Source organism: Trematomus bernacchii, unplaced genomic scaffold (genome assembly GCF_902827165.1).
Source record: "Trematomus bernacchii unplaced genomic scaffold, fTreBer1.1, whole genome shotgun sequence".
NCBI classification, from domain to species: Eukaryota; Metazoa; Chordata; class Actinopteri; order Perciformes; family Nototheniidae; genus Trematomus; species Trematomus bernacchii.
Window position 1 is genome coordinate 194,662 of NW_022987826.1, and position 19,181 is coordinate 213,842.

General features: G+C 40.1%; 2 protein-coding genes across 6 annotated transcripts in view; both read left to right on the top strand.

The window, feature by feature from the left end:
* Positions 1 to 265: 265 nt before the first annotated feature.
* Positions 266 to 18,368, top strand: LOC117499347 (complement decay-accelerating factor-like). 5 transcript variants are annotated; one of them, XM_034151690.1, is made up of 6 exons: positions 266 to 512; positions 3,928 to 3,998; positions 5,718 to 5,723; positions 5,812 to 5,940; positions 16,951 to 17,010; positions 18,038 to 18,368. In XM_034151690.1, the coding sequence occupies exons 2-6, from the start codon at positions 3,941 to 3,943 to the stop codon at positions 18,139 to 18,141; spliced, it is 357 nt and encodes a 118-aa protein (XP_034007581.1). In that variant the 5' UTR covers positions 266 to 512; positions 3,928 to 3,940; the 3' UTR covers positions 18,142 to 18,368. The 5 variants fall into 5 exon arrangements, 4 of the variants coding, with proteins under 4 accessions (XP_034007581.1, XP_034007583.1, XP_034007580.1 ...); XM_034151689.1 differs by lacking the exon at positions 266 to 512 and adding an exon at positions 2,001 to 2,114 and having other exon boundaries at positions 18,038 to 18,356; XM_034151692.1 differs by lacking the exon at positions 5,718 to 5,723 and having other exon boundaries at positions 274 to 512; positions 18,038 to 18,358.
* LOC117499346 (complement factor H-like) overlaps positions 13,613 to 19,181 on the top strand; it is a 38,111-nt gene continuing 32,542 nt past the window's right edge. Inside the window, exon 1 of the mRNA XM_034151688.1 lies at positions 13,613 to 13,709. The gene's annotated coding sequence lies outside the window, so the exon portion shown is untranslated. The remainder of the gene's footprint in view (positions 13,710 to 19,181) is intronic.

A 19,181-nucleotide genomic window follows, 5' to 3' on the forward strand; every position in this document is an offset into this window, starting at 1 on the left:
CGACAGTAAAAATGAACATATTTATAACTAGTTTAGGTAGTTTGAGAGGTAATTAAAATAGCTAAGGGTGGTGATCTGACTTGAAGTGTGTGTTTTGCTCTCGCTGCTTCACAGCCGGAGGAGCTGCGTGTCTCCGTCCTGTCAGATTAGACTTCACTCGCGTTTATGTTCATATCGAGATAAAGATAAATAATCTGAATTCAGTGTGCAGTGTACTTTTGCGGAGGTGAGCAGCAGAGGTGGGGAGAGGCGGGGAGAGGCGGGGCTATGAAACGCATGACCGTATAGGCGACCCCACGGCCCCGTTGGACCCCCCAGAGCGCTCCGTTCCCAGATCTATCCACCTTTGGACCCGTTGTCGTTTGCGGGGTCTGTTTCTACGTTTCCCTTAGGGCGTCGTCGAGCTTAAAGGGCTATACGCATGAGAAATATGCGGATTCAACCCGTTTTCGTCCTCGTGGAGCCTACGCCTCAGCAGTGAAGTAGCGGAACACAAATCTCCTCTTCAGACGGTAAGAAACACATTTAATACACTCTTTGACTCACTCTTTGACTCTGATCCGGTAAAAACAAGCCTGATGTCGTGGGTTTACAGGATGTGACTTCTGTGTTTGAGTCTTTGTTTGGTTCTTTATTAAACATGTGCCGGATTTAGAATAATAAACTGTTGCTGTATAGCAGGGGTCGGCAACCTTTTTGATATGAAGTGCCATTCTAAAAAAAATGTTTTATCAGCGTGCCGACGATCGTGAATTATCAAAGGGGGGGGGGGGTTGAAGAGCTCGACGAAAACACTCGTGAAAAGTGATGTTTCAAACTCAGTTAATGCTCATTCACTGGCGCTTCCACAAACAACCAACATAATTGTTACATTCAAATGAAGTGCATTATTCAAGTTTACATTAACTTTGGATAATAACACCGGAGAAATGAGCGGAAGCGCTCTCTTTTCCTCTCTCTCCCTCTCTCTCTCTCTCTTTCCCTCTCCCTCTCTTCCCCTCTCTCTCTCCTGACAGCCTGTCAGTATCTCATGCAGCTCACTGATCCAGTAATGAGTGACAGTGAAGAATAAATATATGTATAACTAGTTCCAAAGGTAGATAAAATAGCTAAGTGTGTTAGGTCTAACTCTTGTGTGTTCTGCTCCGCTCACCGGTCCGTCACAGCGGGTGGAGCTGCAGGATTTCTGCTTCACACACGCTGCAAACCGCTATTTTATTGTCATTTTCGGACACCTTAAAATACTGCCAGACTGGTGAAGCCATTTTTTTTGCGAGCTTGTTTTGCCGCACAGAGAAAAGTGTCATGTATGTTACGCCTCGCGATCGGCCTTTTTAGAGAGCACCGATCGATCGGCAGAGAGTGAGTATCGGCCGATATCGATCGCCACGCAAAAACTGGGGCATTTTTACAGCTACTTATGGGTAATGCAATTTGTGAAGTGCTTTCCTCTGTGGTGAAACGATCAGCCCTGCACCACGGAGGAAAGCGGCAGAAAGTCGCCTGGAGTTAAAGAGAGTGGGGCTGCGCTGCGTGCATGGCTTCCTTCTGCAGGTAACGGGGAGACGCGCTCTGGCGGCGGTCTCGTTCAGGATCCGAAAATAAAATAAATATTTTGTACACTTATTCCACTTATTCCTAGTGTGCCACTGGTTACGGCGCCACGTGCCATTGGTGGCACGCGTGCCAGGGGTTGCCGACCCCTGGTCTAGAGTCAAAGATGAATCTTGATTGGGCAACATTTGACCCCGAGTTACCCAAAACAATAAAATAAATACAAAATAAACATTAAAATAATAAAATAATACAAAAATACAAAATACATACAGATAGCAGTAATAATAATATTCATAATAATAATAATAATAATAATACGATGCGTCACAGCTGAAGCCGCGCCCCTATTTGAGTGACAGTCAGGGCTTGGTGTTTACACTCAGGAAGAGGTTCGTCACAGCTGAAGCCCCGCCCCTTTCTGAGTGACAGTCAGGGCTTGGTGTTTACACTCAGGAAGAGGTTCGTCACAGCTGAACCCCGCCCCTTTCTGAGCACAGTCACACAGGGTGAGGAGACTCAGCAGTGAAGTAGCGGAACACAAATCTCCTCTTCAGACGGTAAGAAACACATTTAATACACTCTTTGACTCACTCTTTGACTCTGATCCGGTAAAAACAAGCGTGATGTCGTGGGTTTACAGGATGTGACTTCTGTGTTTGAGTCTTTGTTTGGTTCTTTATTAAACATGTGCCGGATTTAGAATAATAAACTGTTGCTGTATAGCAGGGGTCGGCAACCTTTTTGATATGAAGTGCCATTCTAAAAAAAATGTTTTATCAGCGTGCCGATGATCGTGAATTATCAAAGGGGGGGGGGGGGGTTGAAGAGCTCGACGAAAACACTCGTGAAAAGTGATGTTTAAAACTCAGTTAATGCTCATTCACTGGCGCTTCCACAAACAACCAACATAATTGTTACATTCAAATGAAGTGCATTATTCAAGTTTACATTAACTTTGAATAATAACACGGGAGAAATGAGCGGAAGCGCTCTCTTTTCCTCTCTCTCCCTCTCTCTCTCTCTCCTGACAGCCTGTCAGTATCTCATGCAGCTCACTGATCCAGTAATGAGTGATACGCCTCGCGATCGGCCTTTTTAGAGAGCACCGATCGATCGGCAGAGAGTGAGTATCGGCCGATATCGATCGCCACGCAAAAACTGGGGCATTTGTACAGCTCCTTATGGGTAATGCAATTTGTGAAGTGCTTTCCTCTGTGGTGAAACGATCAGCCCTGCACCACGGAGGAAAGCGGAAGAAAGTCACCTGGAGTTAAACAGAGCGGGGCTGCGCTGCGTGCATGGCTTCCTTCTGCAGGTAACGGGGAGACGCGCTCTGGCGGCGGTCTCGTTCAGGATCCGAAAATAAAATAAATATTTTGTACACTTATTCCACTTATTCCTAGTGTGCCACTTGTTACGGTGCCGCGTGCCATTGGTGGCACGCGTGCCAGGGGTTGCTGACCCCTGCTGTATAGGGTTGTGGAACTGCTCGGTATTAATGGCTGTTTAAGTAGTAGCACGCAAATGAGTTAAATCTGATATATTTTGAGTGGAGTTTGGTGTTTTCCGAGACTATGAAGGACACTAAGAATATTTTTTTACCTACAAAGAATACCCAGGGACCTATTCTGTAGTGTTAACTGTGATATTGGGTATTTTAACCAATTTAACTGAATGTTTATCGATGTTTTATGTGTGTCTTAGTCATCGTACTGTACATAAGTACACATTTGAGGTACTTGTATTTGAGTATTTGAATTGTATACTACTTTATTAGTAGTACTCAGATCTTGTTCTTGAGTAAAAGTAGAAGTACTCAGGTCTTGTTCTTGAGTAAAAGTAGAAGTACCAGAGTGTAGGAATACTCTGTTACAGTAAAAGTCCTGCATTCAAAATGTTCCTCAAGTCAAAGTATAAAAGTATTATCATCAAAATATAGTGAAAGTAGCGACAGTGAAAGTAGTCATTGTGCAGATTGGTCCATTTCAGAATAATATATATGATATGTTTTATAATGATTGATCATGAAAGTGTTCTCAAAGCTGGTAAAGGTGCAGCTAGTTTGAATGACTTTGTATACTGCAGGGTAGCTTGTGGATTTACTCCAGGTGGAACTAAAGTCTGATTTAACACCTGATTATATTTCACATTATTCATCCACATCTGTGAAGTAACTAAAGGTATTAAATACATGTACTGGAGGAAAAGTACACCATGTACCTCTGAACTGTAGTGGAGTAGAAGTACACAGTAACATAACATGGAAACACTCAGGTAAAGTACCTCAAACTTGTACTTAAGTAAATCTAATTAGTTACTTTACATTTGAACCAACACATGTTTTAATGTTTTAATGTTTCTCTTCACCAGACGGTCTTAAATCATGGCGGCCTCCTTCCTCCTGCTCCTGACCTCTGTTGGCCTTTTCCTTTCAGCTCAAGGTCAGTGGTTATAATCTCGCTGCAGATATGACATTATTGTTGAAACAGGTATTTGTTGAACACAAATACCTGTACTTTCTACTTCTTACATGTTGAACACAAATACCTGTACTTTCTACTTCTTACATGTTGAACACAAATACCTGTACTTTCTACTTCTTACATGTTGAACACAAATACCTGTACTTTCTACTTCTTACATGTTGAACACAAATACCTGTACTTTCTACTTCTCACATTTTGAACACAAATACCTGTACTTTCTACTTCTCACATTTTGAACACAAATACCTGTACTTTCTACTTCTTACATGTTGAACACAAATACCTGTACTTTCTACTTCTTACATGTTGAACACAAATACCTGTACTTTCTACTTCTTACATGTTGAACCCAAATACCTGTACTTTCTACTTCGTACACTTTGAACCCAAATACCTGAACTTTCTACTTCGTACACTTTGAACTCAAATACCTGAACTTTCTACTTCTTACATTTTGAACCCAAATACCTGTACTTTCTACTTCTTACATGTTGAACACAAATACCTGTACTTTCTACTTCTTACATTTTGAACACAAATACCTGTACTTTCTACTTCTCACATTTTGAACACAAATACCTGTACTTTCTACTTCTTACATGTTGAACACAAATACCTGTACTTTCTACTTCTTACATGTTGAACACAAATACCTGTACTTTCTACTTCTTACATTTTGAACACAAATACCTGTACTTTCTACTTCTTACATGTTGAACACAAATACCTGTACTTTCTACTTCTCACATTTTGAACACAAATACCTGTACTTTCTACTTCTTACATGTTGAACACAAATACCTGTACTTTCTACTTCTTACACGTTGAACCCAAATACCTGTACTTTCTACTTCTTACATGTTGAACACAAATACCTGTACTTTCTACTTCTTACATGTTGAACCCAAATACCTGTACTTTTACATGTTGAACACAAATACCTGTACTTTCTACTTCTTACATGTTGAACCCAAATACCTGTACTTTCTACTTCTTACATGTTGAACACAAATACCTGTACTTTCTACTTCTTACATGTTGAACACAAATACCTGTACTTTCTACTTCTTACATGATGAACACAAATACCTGTACTTTCTACTTCTTACATGTTGAACACAAATACCTGTACTTTCTACTTCTTACACTTTGAACCCAAATACCTGAACTTTCTACTTCTTACATTTTGAACCCAAATACCTGTACTTTCTACTTCTTACATGTTGAACACAAATACCTGTACTTTCTACTTCTTACATTTTGAACACAAATACCTGTACTTTCTACTTCTTACATGTTGAACACAAATACCTGTACTTTCTACTTCTTACATTTTGAACACAAATACCTGTACTTTCTACTTCTTACATTTTGAACACAAATACCTGTACTTTCTACTTCTTACATGTTGAACACAAATACCTGTACTTTCTACTTCTTACATGTTGAACCCAAATACCTGTACTTTCTACTTCTTACATGTTGAACACAAATACCTGTACTTTCTACTTCTTACATGTTGAACACAAATACCTGTACTTTCTACTTCTTACATGTTGAACACAAATACCTGTACTTTCTACTTCTTACATGTTGAACACAAATACCTGAACTTTCTACTTCTTACGGCCTCCTTCCTCCTGCTCCTGACCTCTGTTGGCCTTTTCCTTTCAGCTCAAGGTCAGTGGTTATAATCTCGCTGCAGATATGACATTAGTCCTGTTTTGATTCTACATTACACATCAACTTCTGGACGTTCCCTCCCCAGCTCAGGACTGCTCCAGACCTGTGGGAGGAGCCAACATGGATCTGAAGGGGGACGACATACTTTTACAAACTTTCCCCGAGGGGATAAAAGTTACGTTTGCTTGTGATGTTGGCTACGAGTCTGTTGGAGGATCTGCATCCAGTTAGCGATATACAGAGGTGTAAAGTAACTAAGTACATTTACTCAAGTACCATTTTGAGGTACTTGTACTTTATCTGAGTATTTAAATGTTATGTTAATGTGTACTTTTACTGCACTACAGTTCAGAGGTACATGGTGTACTTTTACTCCACTACATGTATTTAATACCTTTAGTTACTTCACAGATGTGGATGAATGATGTGAAATATAATCAGGTGTTAAATCAGACTTTAGTTCCACCTGGAGTAAATCCACAAGCTACCCTGCAGTATACAAAGTCATTCAAACTAGCTGCACCTTTACCAGCTTTGAGAACACTTTCATGATCAATCATTATAAAACATATCATATATATTATTCTGAAATGGACCAATCTGCACAATGACTACTTTCACTGTCGCTACTTTCACTATATTTTGATGAGAATACTTTTCTACTTTTACTTGAGGAACATTTTGAATGCAGTACTTTTACTGTAACAGAGTATTCCTACACTCTGGTACTTCTACTTTTACTCAAGTACAAGATCTGAGTACTGAGGCGATATGCAGGATTGGCAGCATGTCTTTTACCCCCGCCCCTCAACGACGCCCACCAAAATCACCGAAGACAAGCCTACGTCAACCACCTCCCCCCCTGGCAGCATGTCCTTTACCCCCGCCCTTCCACAACGCCCACCAAAATCACCGAAGCAGAGACGCGCACCATCTCCCCCGTCTTCATCACCGTGCCTACGTCAACCACCTCCCCTCCCTTCAAGAAAGCATCTGCAGTCTCCGAAGCCTGATAAGGATGTGTGTGTACAAAACGCAACAAACTATTTCTGATATGTGCTGGGTCCAGGCTGAAGGGCGTATGGCACTCTCAACTCTTTCCAGCACATGCCGGGGCCCTGCCTGCCAGTAGCTTTGCCGATATCTGTGTTGATAGGTAATAGATTAAGAGCGGTAAATCAGCTTAGAAACAGGAAGTGCTCAAACGTTTGTGTGAGTTTATCTAATTTAGCAGTGATTCCATGTCAGCCACAGCTTGTCACAAAAAATCTGACTGATAGTGTATTTAACAAACTTAAACTAGCTTTATTAAATGTCAGGTCTTTGGCAGGAAAAACATTTTTAATCAATGATTCTATCACTGAGCACAATCTCGATTTTATGTTTTTAACGGAAACTTGGATTGAACAAAATAACAGTGCAGCTGTTCTTATCGAATCAACCCCTCCCAACTTTAGTTTTATGAGTCAGGAAAGAATGCATAAGAAAGGGGGTGGAGTTGCTATTTTGTTCAATGATTCCATTCAAAGCAGGAAGACATCTTATGGGGACTTTGCTTCTTTTGAATATGTGGCCCTTCAGCTGAAATGCTCCTCTCGAGCTCTGTTCCTAAATATCTATAGACCACCCAAATACTGTGCAAGCTTTTTGGATGACTTTACTGAACTGCTGTCTATAGTGTGTATTGACTTTGACCGTCTAGTCATTGTTGGTGATTTTAACATCCATGTTGACAACCCCCAGGACAGAGGGGCTAAAGAACTGTTTTGTGTTCTTGATAACTATGGACTGACTCAGCATGTGGCGGAGCCCACGCACAATAAGGGGCACACTCTGGACTTAATTATCTCAAAGGGTCTGAATATCTCAAAAGTTGTGGTGACTGATGTTGCACTCCATGATCATTCCTGTGTTTTCTTTGAGAGCTCTATTTCTGTTCACAAAAATGTTCAGAAAGAGGTAACCACAAAGCGATATTTAACTGAAAATACTAGGGAAAGGTTTACTCTGAATTTTTCATCCACACTTGCCCCTGCTAACATCTCAGTAAATGAGCTAGTAGATCATTTTAATTCAAAAATTAAAAATGTTATAGATACCATTGCTCCAACTACGGTAAAGGAAGTGATTGGCAAGAAAATATCTCCATGGAGAAAGGCCATGACCGTGAGAACAGAAAAAAGAGAGTGTCGAAAAGCTGAACGTAGGTGGCGAAAAACAAATCTCCAGGTTCATTTTGAAATCTATAAAGAGAGACTTGGCCTTTATAATTTGGAACTGAAAAACGCACGACAGTCTTTCTTCTCTGACATCATTACCAAAAACAAAAACAACGCACGTGCCTTATTTGCTACCGTCGACAGACTAACTAATGCCGCGTTTCCACTACAGCGCGCAGCCCGGTTTAAGAGGGCTGTGACGTCAGCGGCCCGTTTGTGGTTGCGTTTCCACTTGGCCTAGTACCGGCCGGCTGGTCCTAATTCTCAGTTTTTCTGGCCTCATAAAATCGTGGGGCCAGGGCCAGAGGCAACCGGGCTGTGTTTGTGACGTCAACGCTCTCGGCTGCTGATTGGTCGGAGAGAATCGCCACAATCTGCGCGCGAGATAATCCATTTTTACAAACAGCATTTTTGTTAACAGAGGAGCTACAACAATGGCAAAGAAAAGCACACCATGGTCGGTCGAGGAAGTGACGACGTCCATTATATTGCAGATGATAAGGTCCAGCGGGTGCTCGACGGGACAACTCGCAATATCAAAGTCTTTCAGGAGGTCTCTACACAGACACTGGACTCTCCAACGGCGTTACTGGAGTCTGCATGGTACGTTTTTGCTAACGCTGTGTTATTTGCTTGAAAGCTTTGTGTCCCTGCTTTGTGTCCCTGCTTTGTGTCCCTATCTGTTTTAAAGCTCACTTCTAACAAATAAGTCTATTTTATCCTTACATTTATGTTCGACAACCCCGATGGAGCCCCGAAGGCTAGCTAGGCAGATAGCATTAGCGAGAGCTATTGTTTGCTAACACCATATGTGCCATTGTTTACGTTCAGTTTGTCTTTTCTATAGTTGTTGTTGCTATTTATAGTATTGTGCTGCAGTAGTTTGTGGAATTTACAAGTCATGTTTCTGTTCTAGATGATTACATTGGGACTAGCGAGGAGGAACAGCGAGGAGGACACAACGTCCTCTGCATCAACAGCACAAACCGAGGAGGAGAGGATCTGGCCCTGCAGGAACGGCAACTGGCCCAGCAGAATCAATGCCATGTCTTATCTTATTGCTTGTTGATAAATAATTGCACCCACCAGCGATCGCACAGAAAGATGGCATCATCTAGGCGTCCCTCTGCAGTCAGAAATATCATAAACACCATCGTCCACAAAGCACTGTACAGGGGTTTATGGATTTAAGAGAATACTTATCACAGTGAAACCTTTATCATCTGTTGCAATTAAAGCAAATAAGAGAATAAATACTTGGTTAAATAATACATTTTAACTCTTTAGCAGGACAACTCTGCATACTGTTTGAAATTGAGTTTGCTAGCTTGAGGTCCTCCTCTAAAACATAACATTACATAATGGTATTAAGAATACATGATAAATACATGTAGAAAAATTACTCAATTGTAATACCCTCGTTGTGCTAGACTCAAACACATTGCTTATATATTTCAAAGAGAAGAGAACAAAAGAAAACACCTATACAAAGAGAGCGGTGCACAGCGCTTAATATTTACTTGCACTATATTTCTGTTGATCTGGGTTATTGTGTTGCACTGTTGGAGGAGCCTGTGACCTAAGATGTTCATTGTCATAACTACACTAGCTATGTTCGTATGACAAAATAAAAAACCTTGAACCTTGAGGCTGTGTCTTTCAGACAAACCATCATAATCATATTATTTTATGCTGTGGATACTTTAGCCTCCATCCATGTTAACAATTTTTTACACTTGCATTTATGAATATAGTTCTGTTGTGTTTTACACTTTTGTATTTATGTTTATAGTTTGCTTTGATATTTGCTTAATTTATTAGATTATTATTATGGGGGCAGTACTTGTGCTTGAAATTCAAATATTTACTAAATAGTCAATTCTGATAACATTTTTTTGGTTTAAATAATTTGACAAACACATGTATGTGAAAAAGAAAAGATGTATTTATGTTCAATACAATACAATGAATATTTAGGTATTACACGTAGGTTTTCCTCAGGCATCCTGAAGTTCTCCACCCACTGAGTGTGTGAAAGATGGAACAATCACATTCCACCACTCGGTAGCTCGGTCGGTAACTTCTGAAATACACAAACAAAAGCATACATATTTTAATACGTAAAAGTGGTAGCTACAATTAATTAAATACTTGAAATACTTTGGTCGTATAGGGAGAGTGAGCCTAAACACATTGCTAGTTAGCGAACGTTAGCTTACCAAGTAGCATTGTAGTTAGTAGTGATTCGAGTCGTCCTGTAGTCTCTGCGGCGTAGGAGGACTGCCCGAACTCTCGCGTCAGCTTCTTCTATACCTCGTCTTGCTATACGTCGCCTCTTTCGAAACAACTCTTGTCTATTTCTTGTGATAATAAACCACACAGCAAAAAACAAGCAAACGATCGCTTTCACATCTCCATTGTTGTGTCGCATTGAAGATGACGTCACGGCAGTTTTAAGCAGCGTCGCTCCGCCTACACTGTTACTATAGATACTGACCCGGTTCCTAAACTGTAATGGAAACGCGCCACAAAGTGAGCTGGTCCTAACGAGGCCGGGCGCGGCCAAAGGAGGCCGAGCGGGGCCGAGCGAGGCTGTGTAGTGGAAACGCGGCATAACCCCCCAGTGTCAGTAGCCTCTGAATCTCTATCCACCAGGGCGTGCAATGACTTTGCCTTCTTCACTGACAACATTTAGAAAATTAGACAAGCAGTCAGTGCCTCTGCATCAGGTACAGCAAATGTGTTGTCCCTATGTCCACCTAATATCAATTCAAACACCATGACACAATTCCATCAGATTAATGGTAAAAACTTAGAGGACATTATTCAACTTCTGAAATCCTCCTCCTGCTGCCTTGATATTATTCCAACAGGATTTTTCAAAGATGTTTTTCCTTGCATGGCCTCAGATCTACTTCATATAGTAAACACATCTCTTCACTCAGGTGTTTTTCCAGAGGCCCTGAAAACTGCAGTCATTAAACCGCTCTTAAAAAAGAATAATCTAGATGCTTCGGTAATGAACAATTACAGGCCCATATCAAACCTGCCATTTCTAGGTAAAATCATTGAAAAAGTAGTATTTCAACAGTTGAGTAACTTCTTGCATTTAAATAACTGTTTGGATGTGTTCCAGTCAGGATTTCGTCCAAACCACAGCACTGAGACTGCTCTTGTAAAGGTCTTCAATGACATCCACTTAAACACAGACAGTGGCAGAACTTCAGTGTTAGTATTATTAGATCTCAGTGCTGCGTTTGACACTGTTGACCACAACATATTACTAGACCGACTAGAAAACTGGGTGGGACTTTCGGCAACAGTTCTAAATTGGTTTGAGTCCTACTTAAAGGACAGAAAAAACTTTGTTTCTATAGGTAAATACACATCTGAGTTGACAAATATGACATGTGGGGTACCTCAAGGCTCCATCTTGGGGCCTCTTCTCTTTAACATCTACATGCTACCACTGGCTCAGATAATGAAAAACAACAAAATAAGTTACCATAGCTATGCGGATGACACACAAATTTACGTAACAATTTCACCAGGAGATTATGCTCCAATTCAAACAATGAGTAAGTGCATTGAACAAATCAATGACTGGATGTGTCAGAACTTTCTCCAATTAAACAAAGATAAAACTGAGGTAATGGTTTTTGGAGCCAAGGCAGAACGTATAAAAGTTAGCGCTGAGCTTCAGTCTGCAATGTTCAAAACAACAGATAAAGCCAGAAATCTAGGTGTAGTCATGGACTCTGACCTGAGTTTCAACAGTCACATTAAAACAGTTACTAAATCAGCCTACTATCACCTAAAGAACATATCTAGGATTAAAAGCCTAATGTCACAGCAGGATTTGGAAAAACTTGTCCATGCTTTTATCTTCAGTAGACTCGACTACTGCAATGGTGTCTTTACAGGCCTCACTAAAAAATCTATTAGAAAGCTGCAGCTAATTCAGAACGCCGCTGCTCGAGTCCTCACTGACACTAAGAAAGTGGATCACATCACTCCTGTTCTGAAGTCTTTACACTGGTTCCTCACTGACACTAAGAGAGTGGATCACATCACTCCTGTTCTGAAGTCTTTACACTGGTTCCTCACTGACACTAAGAAAGTGGATCACATCAGTCCTGTTCTGAAGTCTTTACACTGGCTTCCTGTGTGTCAAAGAATAGATTTCAAAATACTGCTGCTGGTTTATAAAGCTTTGAATGGTTTAGGCCCAAAATACATGTCTGACCTACTGCTAAATGATGAACCATCCAGATCTCTCAGGTCTTCAGGGACTGGTCAGCTTTCTGTCCCCAGAGTCAGAACTAAACATGGAGAAGCAGCATTCAGTTATTATGCTCCAAATATCTGGAACAAACTCCCAGAAACCTGCAGGTCCGCTGCAACTCTTACTACTTTTAAATCCAGGCTGAAGACTTTTCTTTTTGCCGCTGCTTTTAATTGAACTATTCACATCTTAAACTGCACTGTAACTTTTAACTTTTATCCATGTCATTTTTCTTTTAATGTTTATTTTATTATCTTTTCTTTTTAATGACTGATTTTAAATGCCATTTTCATAATGTCTTCCATTTTTGTAAAGCACTTTGAATTGCCTTGTGTTGAAAGGTGCTATATAAATAAACTTGCCTTGCCTTGCCTTGCCTTGCCTTCTACTTTTACTCAAGTACAAGATCTGAGTACTTCTACTTTTACTCAAGTACAAGATCTGAGTACTTCTACTTTTACTCAAGTACCAGATCTGAGTACTTCTACTTTTACTCAAGTATAAGATCTGAGTACTTCTACTTTTACTCAAGTACAAGATCTGAGTACTTCTACTTTCACTCAAGAACAAGATCTGAGTACTTCTACTTTTACTCAAGTACAAGACCTGAGTACTTCTACTTTTACTCAAGTACAAGATCTGAGTACTTCTACTTTTACTCAAGTACAAGATCTGAGTACTTCTACTTTTACTCAAGTACAAGATCTGAGTACTTCTACTTTTACTCAAGTACAAGATCTGAGTACTTCTACTTTTACTCAAGAACAAGATCTGAGTACTTCTACTTTCACTCAAGAACAAGATCTGAGTACTTCTACTTTTACTCAAGTACAAGACCTGAGTACTTCTACTTTTACTGAAGTACAAGATCTGAGTACTTCTACTTTTACTCAAGAACAAGATCTGAGTACTTCTACTTTCACTCAAGAACAAGACCTGAGTACTTCTACTTTTACTCAAGTACAAGATCTGAGTACTTCTACTTTTACTCAAGTACAAGATCTGAGTACTTCTACTTTTACTCAAGTACAAGATCTGAGTACTTCTACTTTTACTCAAGTACCAGATCTGAGTACTTCTACTTTCACTCAAGAACAAGATCTGAGTACTTCTACTTTTACTCAAGTACAAGATCTGAGTACTTCTACTTTTACTCAAGAACAAGACCTGAGTACTTCTACTTTTACTCAAGTACAAGATCTGAGTACTTCTACTTTTACTCAAGAACAAGACCTGAGTACTTCTACTTTTACTTGAGTAACATTCTGAATGCAGGACTTTTACTGTAAGAGTATTCCTACACTCTGAAACACAGATATCCAGAAATGTTTAAGGGATGAATTTAATCCTAAGGGGTTTTTCTGTTGTTGTTTTTTAAGGGAAGTCCTGTGGCGCTATTGGAGACGTGCCAAATGGACAAGTGGATTATTCTGAGGGGATTCAGTTCGGCGACAAATTGACAGTCACCTGCGACCCTGGGTGAGTCTTTCGGGGGCCAGCGATTTTCAGTGGGGGGCGAACGCACTAACCACTCCGCCAACGCCACAGTCACCCCCGCCGTGCGGGCCGGATGAGAATGTCTGGCGGGCCGGATGTGGCCCGCGGGCCACCAGTTGATGGTCACTGATCTATAGCATACAGAATAAATTGGAATATAATAGACCAACTTACTACTTAACAAATATAAACATAGGATGATTAGATGTTGAGAAGCGATGCACAAGTTAAAATGTCATTCAAATACAAAAATTAGATGTATTTGTTTTGATCCCTAATATGACAATTGTGTTGTTCCAGCAGCGAGTTTACAAGGCATTGCACATGAGTCAAAACTATAATAAAATACAAAATAAAATACCAAAGAAAAGAACAAATAGACACTAAATATATACATATGAACAGCAGAGTATGTAAGGAACGCACAGAATAAAATATAGAGAATAACTTACTACCAACCTACTATTTCAATAAAAAATATATAAATAAACACAGGATACTTTACACATAGTGCTGGGGGCATACCGCTTCATACCGAACTTTATACCGAACTTTATACCGAACTTCATACCGAATGATATCCTTAGGCGCTTTCACACCGGAGTACTTTTCCCAGTATTGTTCCGAAATGTTGCGTTCACACCAAAAACATCCGGAACTAGAACTTAACGAGCATTGTCCACATCGAGACGGTAACATTTAACCACACCTCGGAGTGCGTTCTCTCCGCCATCCCCGCAGTGTGTTGCATGCATCATGTAGCAGTGTGTTGCATGCATCATGTAGCATCATGTAGCAGTGTGTTGCATGCATCATGTAGCAGTGTGTTGCATGCATCATGTAGCAGTGTGTTGCATGCATCATGCCGCAGTGTGTTGCATGCATCATGCCGCAGTGTGTTGCATGCATCATGTAGCAGTGTGTTGCATGCATCATGTAGCAGTGTGTTGCATGCATCATGTAGCAGTGTGTGTAAACTGCCCCCTCGCACACAGACGGAGAGAGACATCTCGTCTGGATTGGAAAGATCGAAAATACATCATAGACGCATTTTTTTGTCTTTTTGCATATTAGAAACGAGGTGGCGACACTAAGACTGCGATATAATGTTTATGTAGCAATAATACATATGACATATATGTTTTAAATGTCTTCAGGCAGTACCGATAAAAAGACCGATAACGTTGGAGCTTAACGGCGCGTAAAACACACGTGATGACGTCACCAACGAATCGACGACTGAATTAGTTGGCAACTAATTTGGTCATGGATTTGAATGGATTAAGTCGATTAGTTGTTGCACCCCTAAACCAGGTAGAGGTTAAGCACAATATGCTCTCTGAATGTTCAGGGTTGTTAACCTGTTAGGCGGGGGCTATGGGGATTTTTCTTTTTTTCACGAAACTGTGACTCAGGGAAAAACCTATTAATGTTTCATACCCACCTAACGGGAAGAAACTCAGCTATCTGACGATACGAACCATTTGTACCGAAACAAAACACAAGTCTCACAAGAAGCGTCTAAATGAGCCCTGAGCGAAAAGATTCTAACACTTTAAATACACAGAACTCACGATAAAATACCCTTATTACTTATCGGATCTGCACAAACAAGATATCGATTAGCAAGCTGAGATTCCACAGAAATATAAGTATCATCACTGAGCGATCAAAACTCGCGACAGGGGAAGCGAACACAGACATCACACAACGTAGCTTTAGGGAGGAAACACGGCCAAATTGTCTGACCTTTTGCTGTTTCTGATCAAAAGTTGTGTTCAATGGCATCAAAACGATAAACACGCTGCTGAAGGTTAATCCAATGTGTCTGTGTCACTTTGAAATGATTTCTGATAATCCATCTTCATACTAGTTTGAGCCTAGGTTTCAGTTTTCAGTTTTCAGAGCCTAACATAGCTTTCGACTGCGTGCGCATAGCTCTCACTTCTCAATGGTAACGTGTGTGTGTATGTGGAACTTCCCCTTCGATTCTATTGGCTCTAACGGTTCAAAAAAGATGTCAATCACCAAAATCGACCAATGGGTTCCAGAGAAACGGCAAATACACCAAAATCCACCCAAATGACCCCATACGGTTTTTTTTCTCCTAAACCTCTCTAAAAAGGTCAAATGCCACTTGTTTTGCATCAATCTTGATACAGGGTACTTATTATATGTTATAGTTTGGATTCCTAAAGCTTTTAGTCTACTAACCCATCATTCAAGGCTGGTTTCACTATAAGTAATGTTTTTTTTGGACGGACACTATCATTTACAGTTTTTTGCTATGTTCAATCTGAATTTACTTTAAAATATAAAAAATCTATATTGATTCTGACCTTTCTACATCCAACTCACAGGTTTATCATTGCTTTGAGAAAAAAGATTATTAATTTAACCCTTTTAGAAGTTAAGATATAGTCATTTGTTCTTAACAGGTTAAATGGAAAAACATCTGCTCAAAAACAAATACGTTTTTTTTCTTATTTCTCTTATTAGTTATGATTTGGTTGGAAAACCAGATTCCATCATCACCATCCTGTGTGGCAGCCAGGGCTGGATGGACCGGCTGCCTGTGTGTGAAGGTGAGTCTGTGTGTTCATACATGTCTAATAAACTACCAGAGGGGGAAGTACAAATGCTTTGTTACTGTACTTAAGTACATTTTTCTGGTATCAGTACTTTACTCCACTACTTATTTTTCTGACGACTTTTTACTTTGACTTCTTACATTTTGAACACAAATACCTGTACTTTCTACTTCTTACATGTTGAACCCAAATACCTGTACTGTCTACTTCTTACATGTTGAACACAAATACCTGAACTTTCTACTTCTTACATGTTGAACCCAAATACCTGTACTTTCTACTTCTTACATGTTGAACACAAATACCTGTACTTTCTACTTCTTACATGTTGAACACAAATACCTGTACTTTCTACTTCTTACGGCCTCCTTCCTCCTGCTCCTGACCTCTGTTGGCCTTTTCCTTTCAGCTCAAGGTCAGTGGTTATAATCTCGCTGCAGATATGACATTAGTCCTGTTTTGATTCTACATTACACATCAACTTCTGGACGTTCCCTCCCCAGCTCAGGACTGCTCCAGACCTGTGGGAGAAGCCAACATGGATCTGAAGGGGGACGACATACTTTTACAAACTTTCCCCGACGGGATAAAAGTTACGTTTGCTTGTAATGTTGGCTACGAGTCTGTTGGAGGATCTGCATCCATCACCTGTACTGCTGGAGCCTGGAGCCCTTTGAGGATGACATGTGAAAGTGAGTATTAGTATTTTTATTTACACGTAGCGGTACAATACCTTTACTCGTCCCACAGAGGAGGACATTTACATTTGTCACAGCAGAAAGAGCCAAAGACAGCTTAGTAGTTCTTAAGAAGCATGCATACAAATATTAAGAGATTAAACTACAAATTACACAATTCACAAAATACATATCCAGTACCAGTTAGCGATATACAGAGGTGTAAAGTAACTAAGTACATTTACTCAAGTACCATTTTGAGGTACTTGTACTTTATCTGAGTATTTAAATGTTATGTTAATGTGTACTTTTACTGCACTACAGTTCAGAGGTACATGGTGTACTTTTCCTCCACGACATGTATTTAATACCTTTAGTTACTTCACAGATGTGGATGAATGATGTGAAATATAATCAAGTGTTAAATCAGACTTTAGTTCCACCTGGAGTAAATCCACAAGCTACCCTGCAGTATACAAAGTCATTCAAACTAGCTGCACCTTTACCAGCTTTGAGAACACTTTCATGATCAATCATTATAAAACATATCATATATATTATTCTGAAATGGACCAATCTGCACAACGACTACTTTTACTGTCGCTACTTTCACTATATTTTGATGAGAATACTTTTATACTTTGACTTGAGAAACATTTTGAATGCAGGACTTTTACAGTAACAGAGTATTCCTACACTCTGGTACTTCTACTTTTTCTGAAGTACAAGATCTCAGTACTTCTACTTTCACTCAAGTACAAGATCTGAGTACTTCTACTTTTACTCAAGTACAAGATCTGAGTACTTCTACTTTCACTCAAGTACAAGATCTGAGTACTTCTACTTTTACTCAAGTACAAGATCTGAGTACTTCTACTTTCACTCAAGAACAAGACCTGAGTACTTCTACTTTTACTTGAGTAACATTCTGAATGCAGGACTTTTACTGTAAGAGTATTCCTACACTCTGAAACACAGATATCCAGAAATGTTTAAGGGATGAATTTAATCCTAAGGGGTTTTTCTGTTGTTGTTTTTTAAGGGAAGTCCTGTGGCGCTATTGGAGACGTGCCAAATGGACAAGTGGATTATTCTGAGGGGATTCAGTTTGGAGACAAACTGGAAGTCACCTGCAACCCTGGGTGAGTCTTTCGGGGGCCAGCGATTTTCAGTGGGGGGCGAACGCACTAACCACTCCGCCAACGCCACAGTCACCCCCGCCGTGCGGGCCGGATGAGAATGTCTGGCGGGCCGGATGTGGCCCGCGGGCCACCAGTTGATGGTCACTGATCTATAGCATACAGAATAAATTGGAATATAATAGACCAACTTACTACTTAACAAATATAAACATAGGATGATTAGATGTTGAGAAGCGATGCACAAGTTAAAATGTCATTCAAATACAAAAATTAGATGTATTTGTTTTGATCCCTAATATGACAATTGTGTTGTTCCAGCAGCGAGTTTACAAGGCATTGCAGATGAGTCAAAACTATAATAAAATACAAAATAAAATACCAAAGAAAAGGACAAATAGACACTAAATATATACATATGAACAGCAGAGTATGTAAGGAACGCACAGAATAAAATATAGAGAATAACTTACTACCAACCTACTATTTCAATAAAAAATATATAAATAAACACAGGATACTTTACACATAGTGCTGGGGGCATACCGCTTCATACCGAACTTTATACCGAACTTTATACCGAACTTCATACCGAACTTCATACCGAATGATATCCTTAGGCGCTTTCACACCGGAGTACTTTTCCCAGTATTGTTCCGAAATGTCGCGTTCACACCAAAAACATCCGGAACTAGAACTTAGTTCATGGGAACCTTTCCACCCCCTTTTCAGTCCCTGCTAGAGAGCAGGTACTTTCGTGGGAGAAAAAGGTTCCCATTTCTGATTGGCTGGGCGGATTGCAAACCACGCCCCGTAAAACTTCCAAAAAGTTTTGTGAAGCCGCCATTTTATTTGCTCGCATTAGCATTATTAGCATGAGCATTAGCCCAGCGCACAAACGCAGAGAGACTAACTTATGGCAACACAAAATAAAACTCCTTTCACTGTCGCACCGCTGAAATGCATGCTGGGGGACAGCGCCAAGCGTAGCAGCAGAACATGTGAAGCTGCAGATGCACACTGAATATTTTACATTTTATTCCAAAT

What these genes read in the sequence shown, in the direction of transcription:
- LOC117499347 (XM_034151690.1), top strand. Translation starts at nt 3,941, where the DNA reads ATGGCGGCCTCCTTCCTCCTGCTCCTGACCTCTGTTGGCCTTTTCCTT. An exon ending in TGGCTACGAGTCTGTTGGAG is followed by an intron (nt 5,941 to 16,950) that starts GATCTGCATCCA and finishes AGTCTGTTGGAG; the next exon opens with GATCTGCATCCATCACCTGT. An exon ending in TTTGAGGATGACATGTGAAA is followed by an intron (nt 17,011 to 18,037) that starts GTGAGTATTAGT and finishes TTGTTTTTTAAG; the next exon opens with GGAAGTCCTGTGGCGCTATT.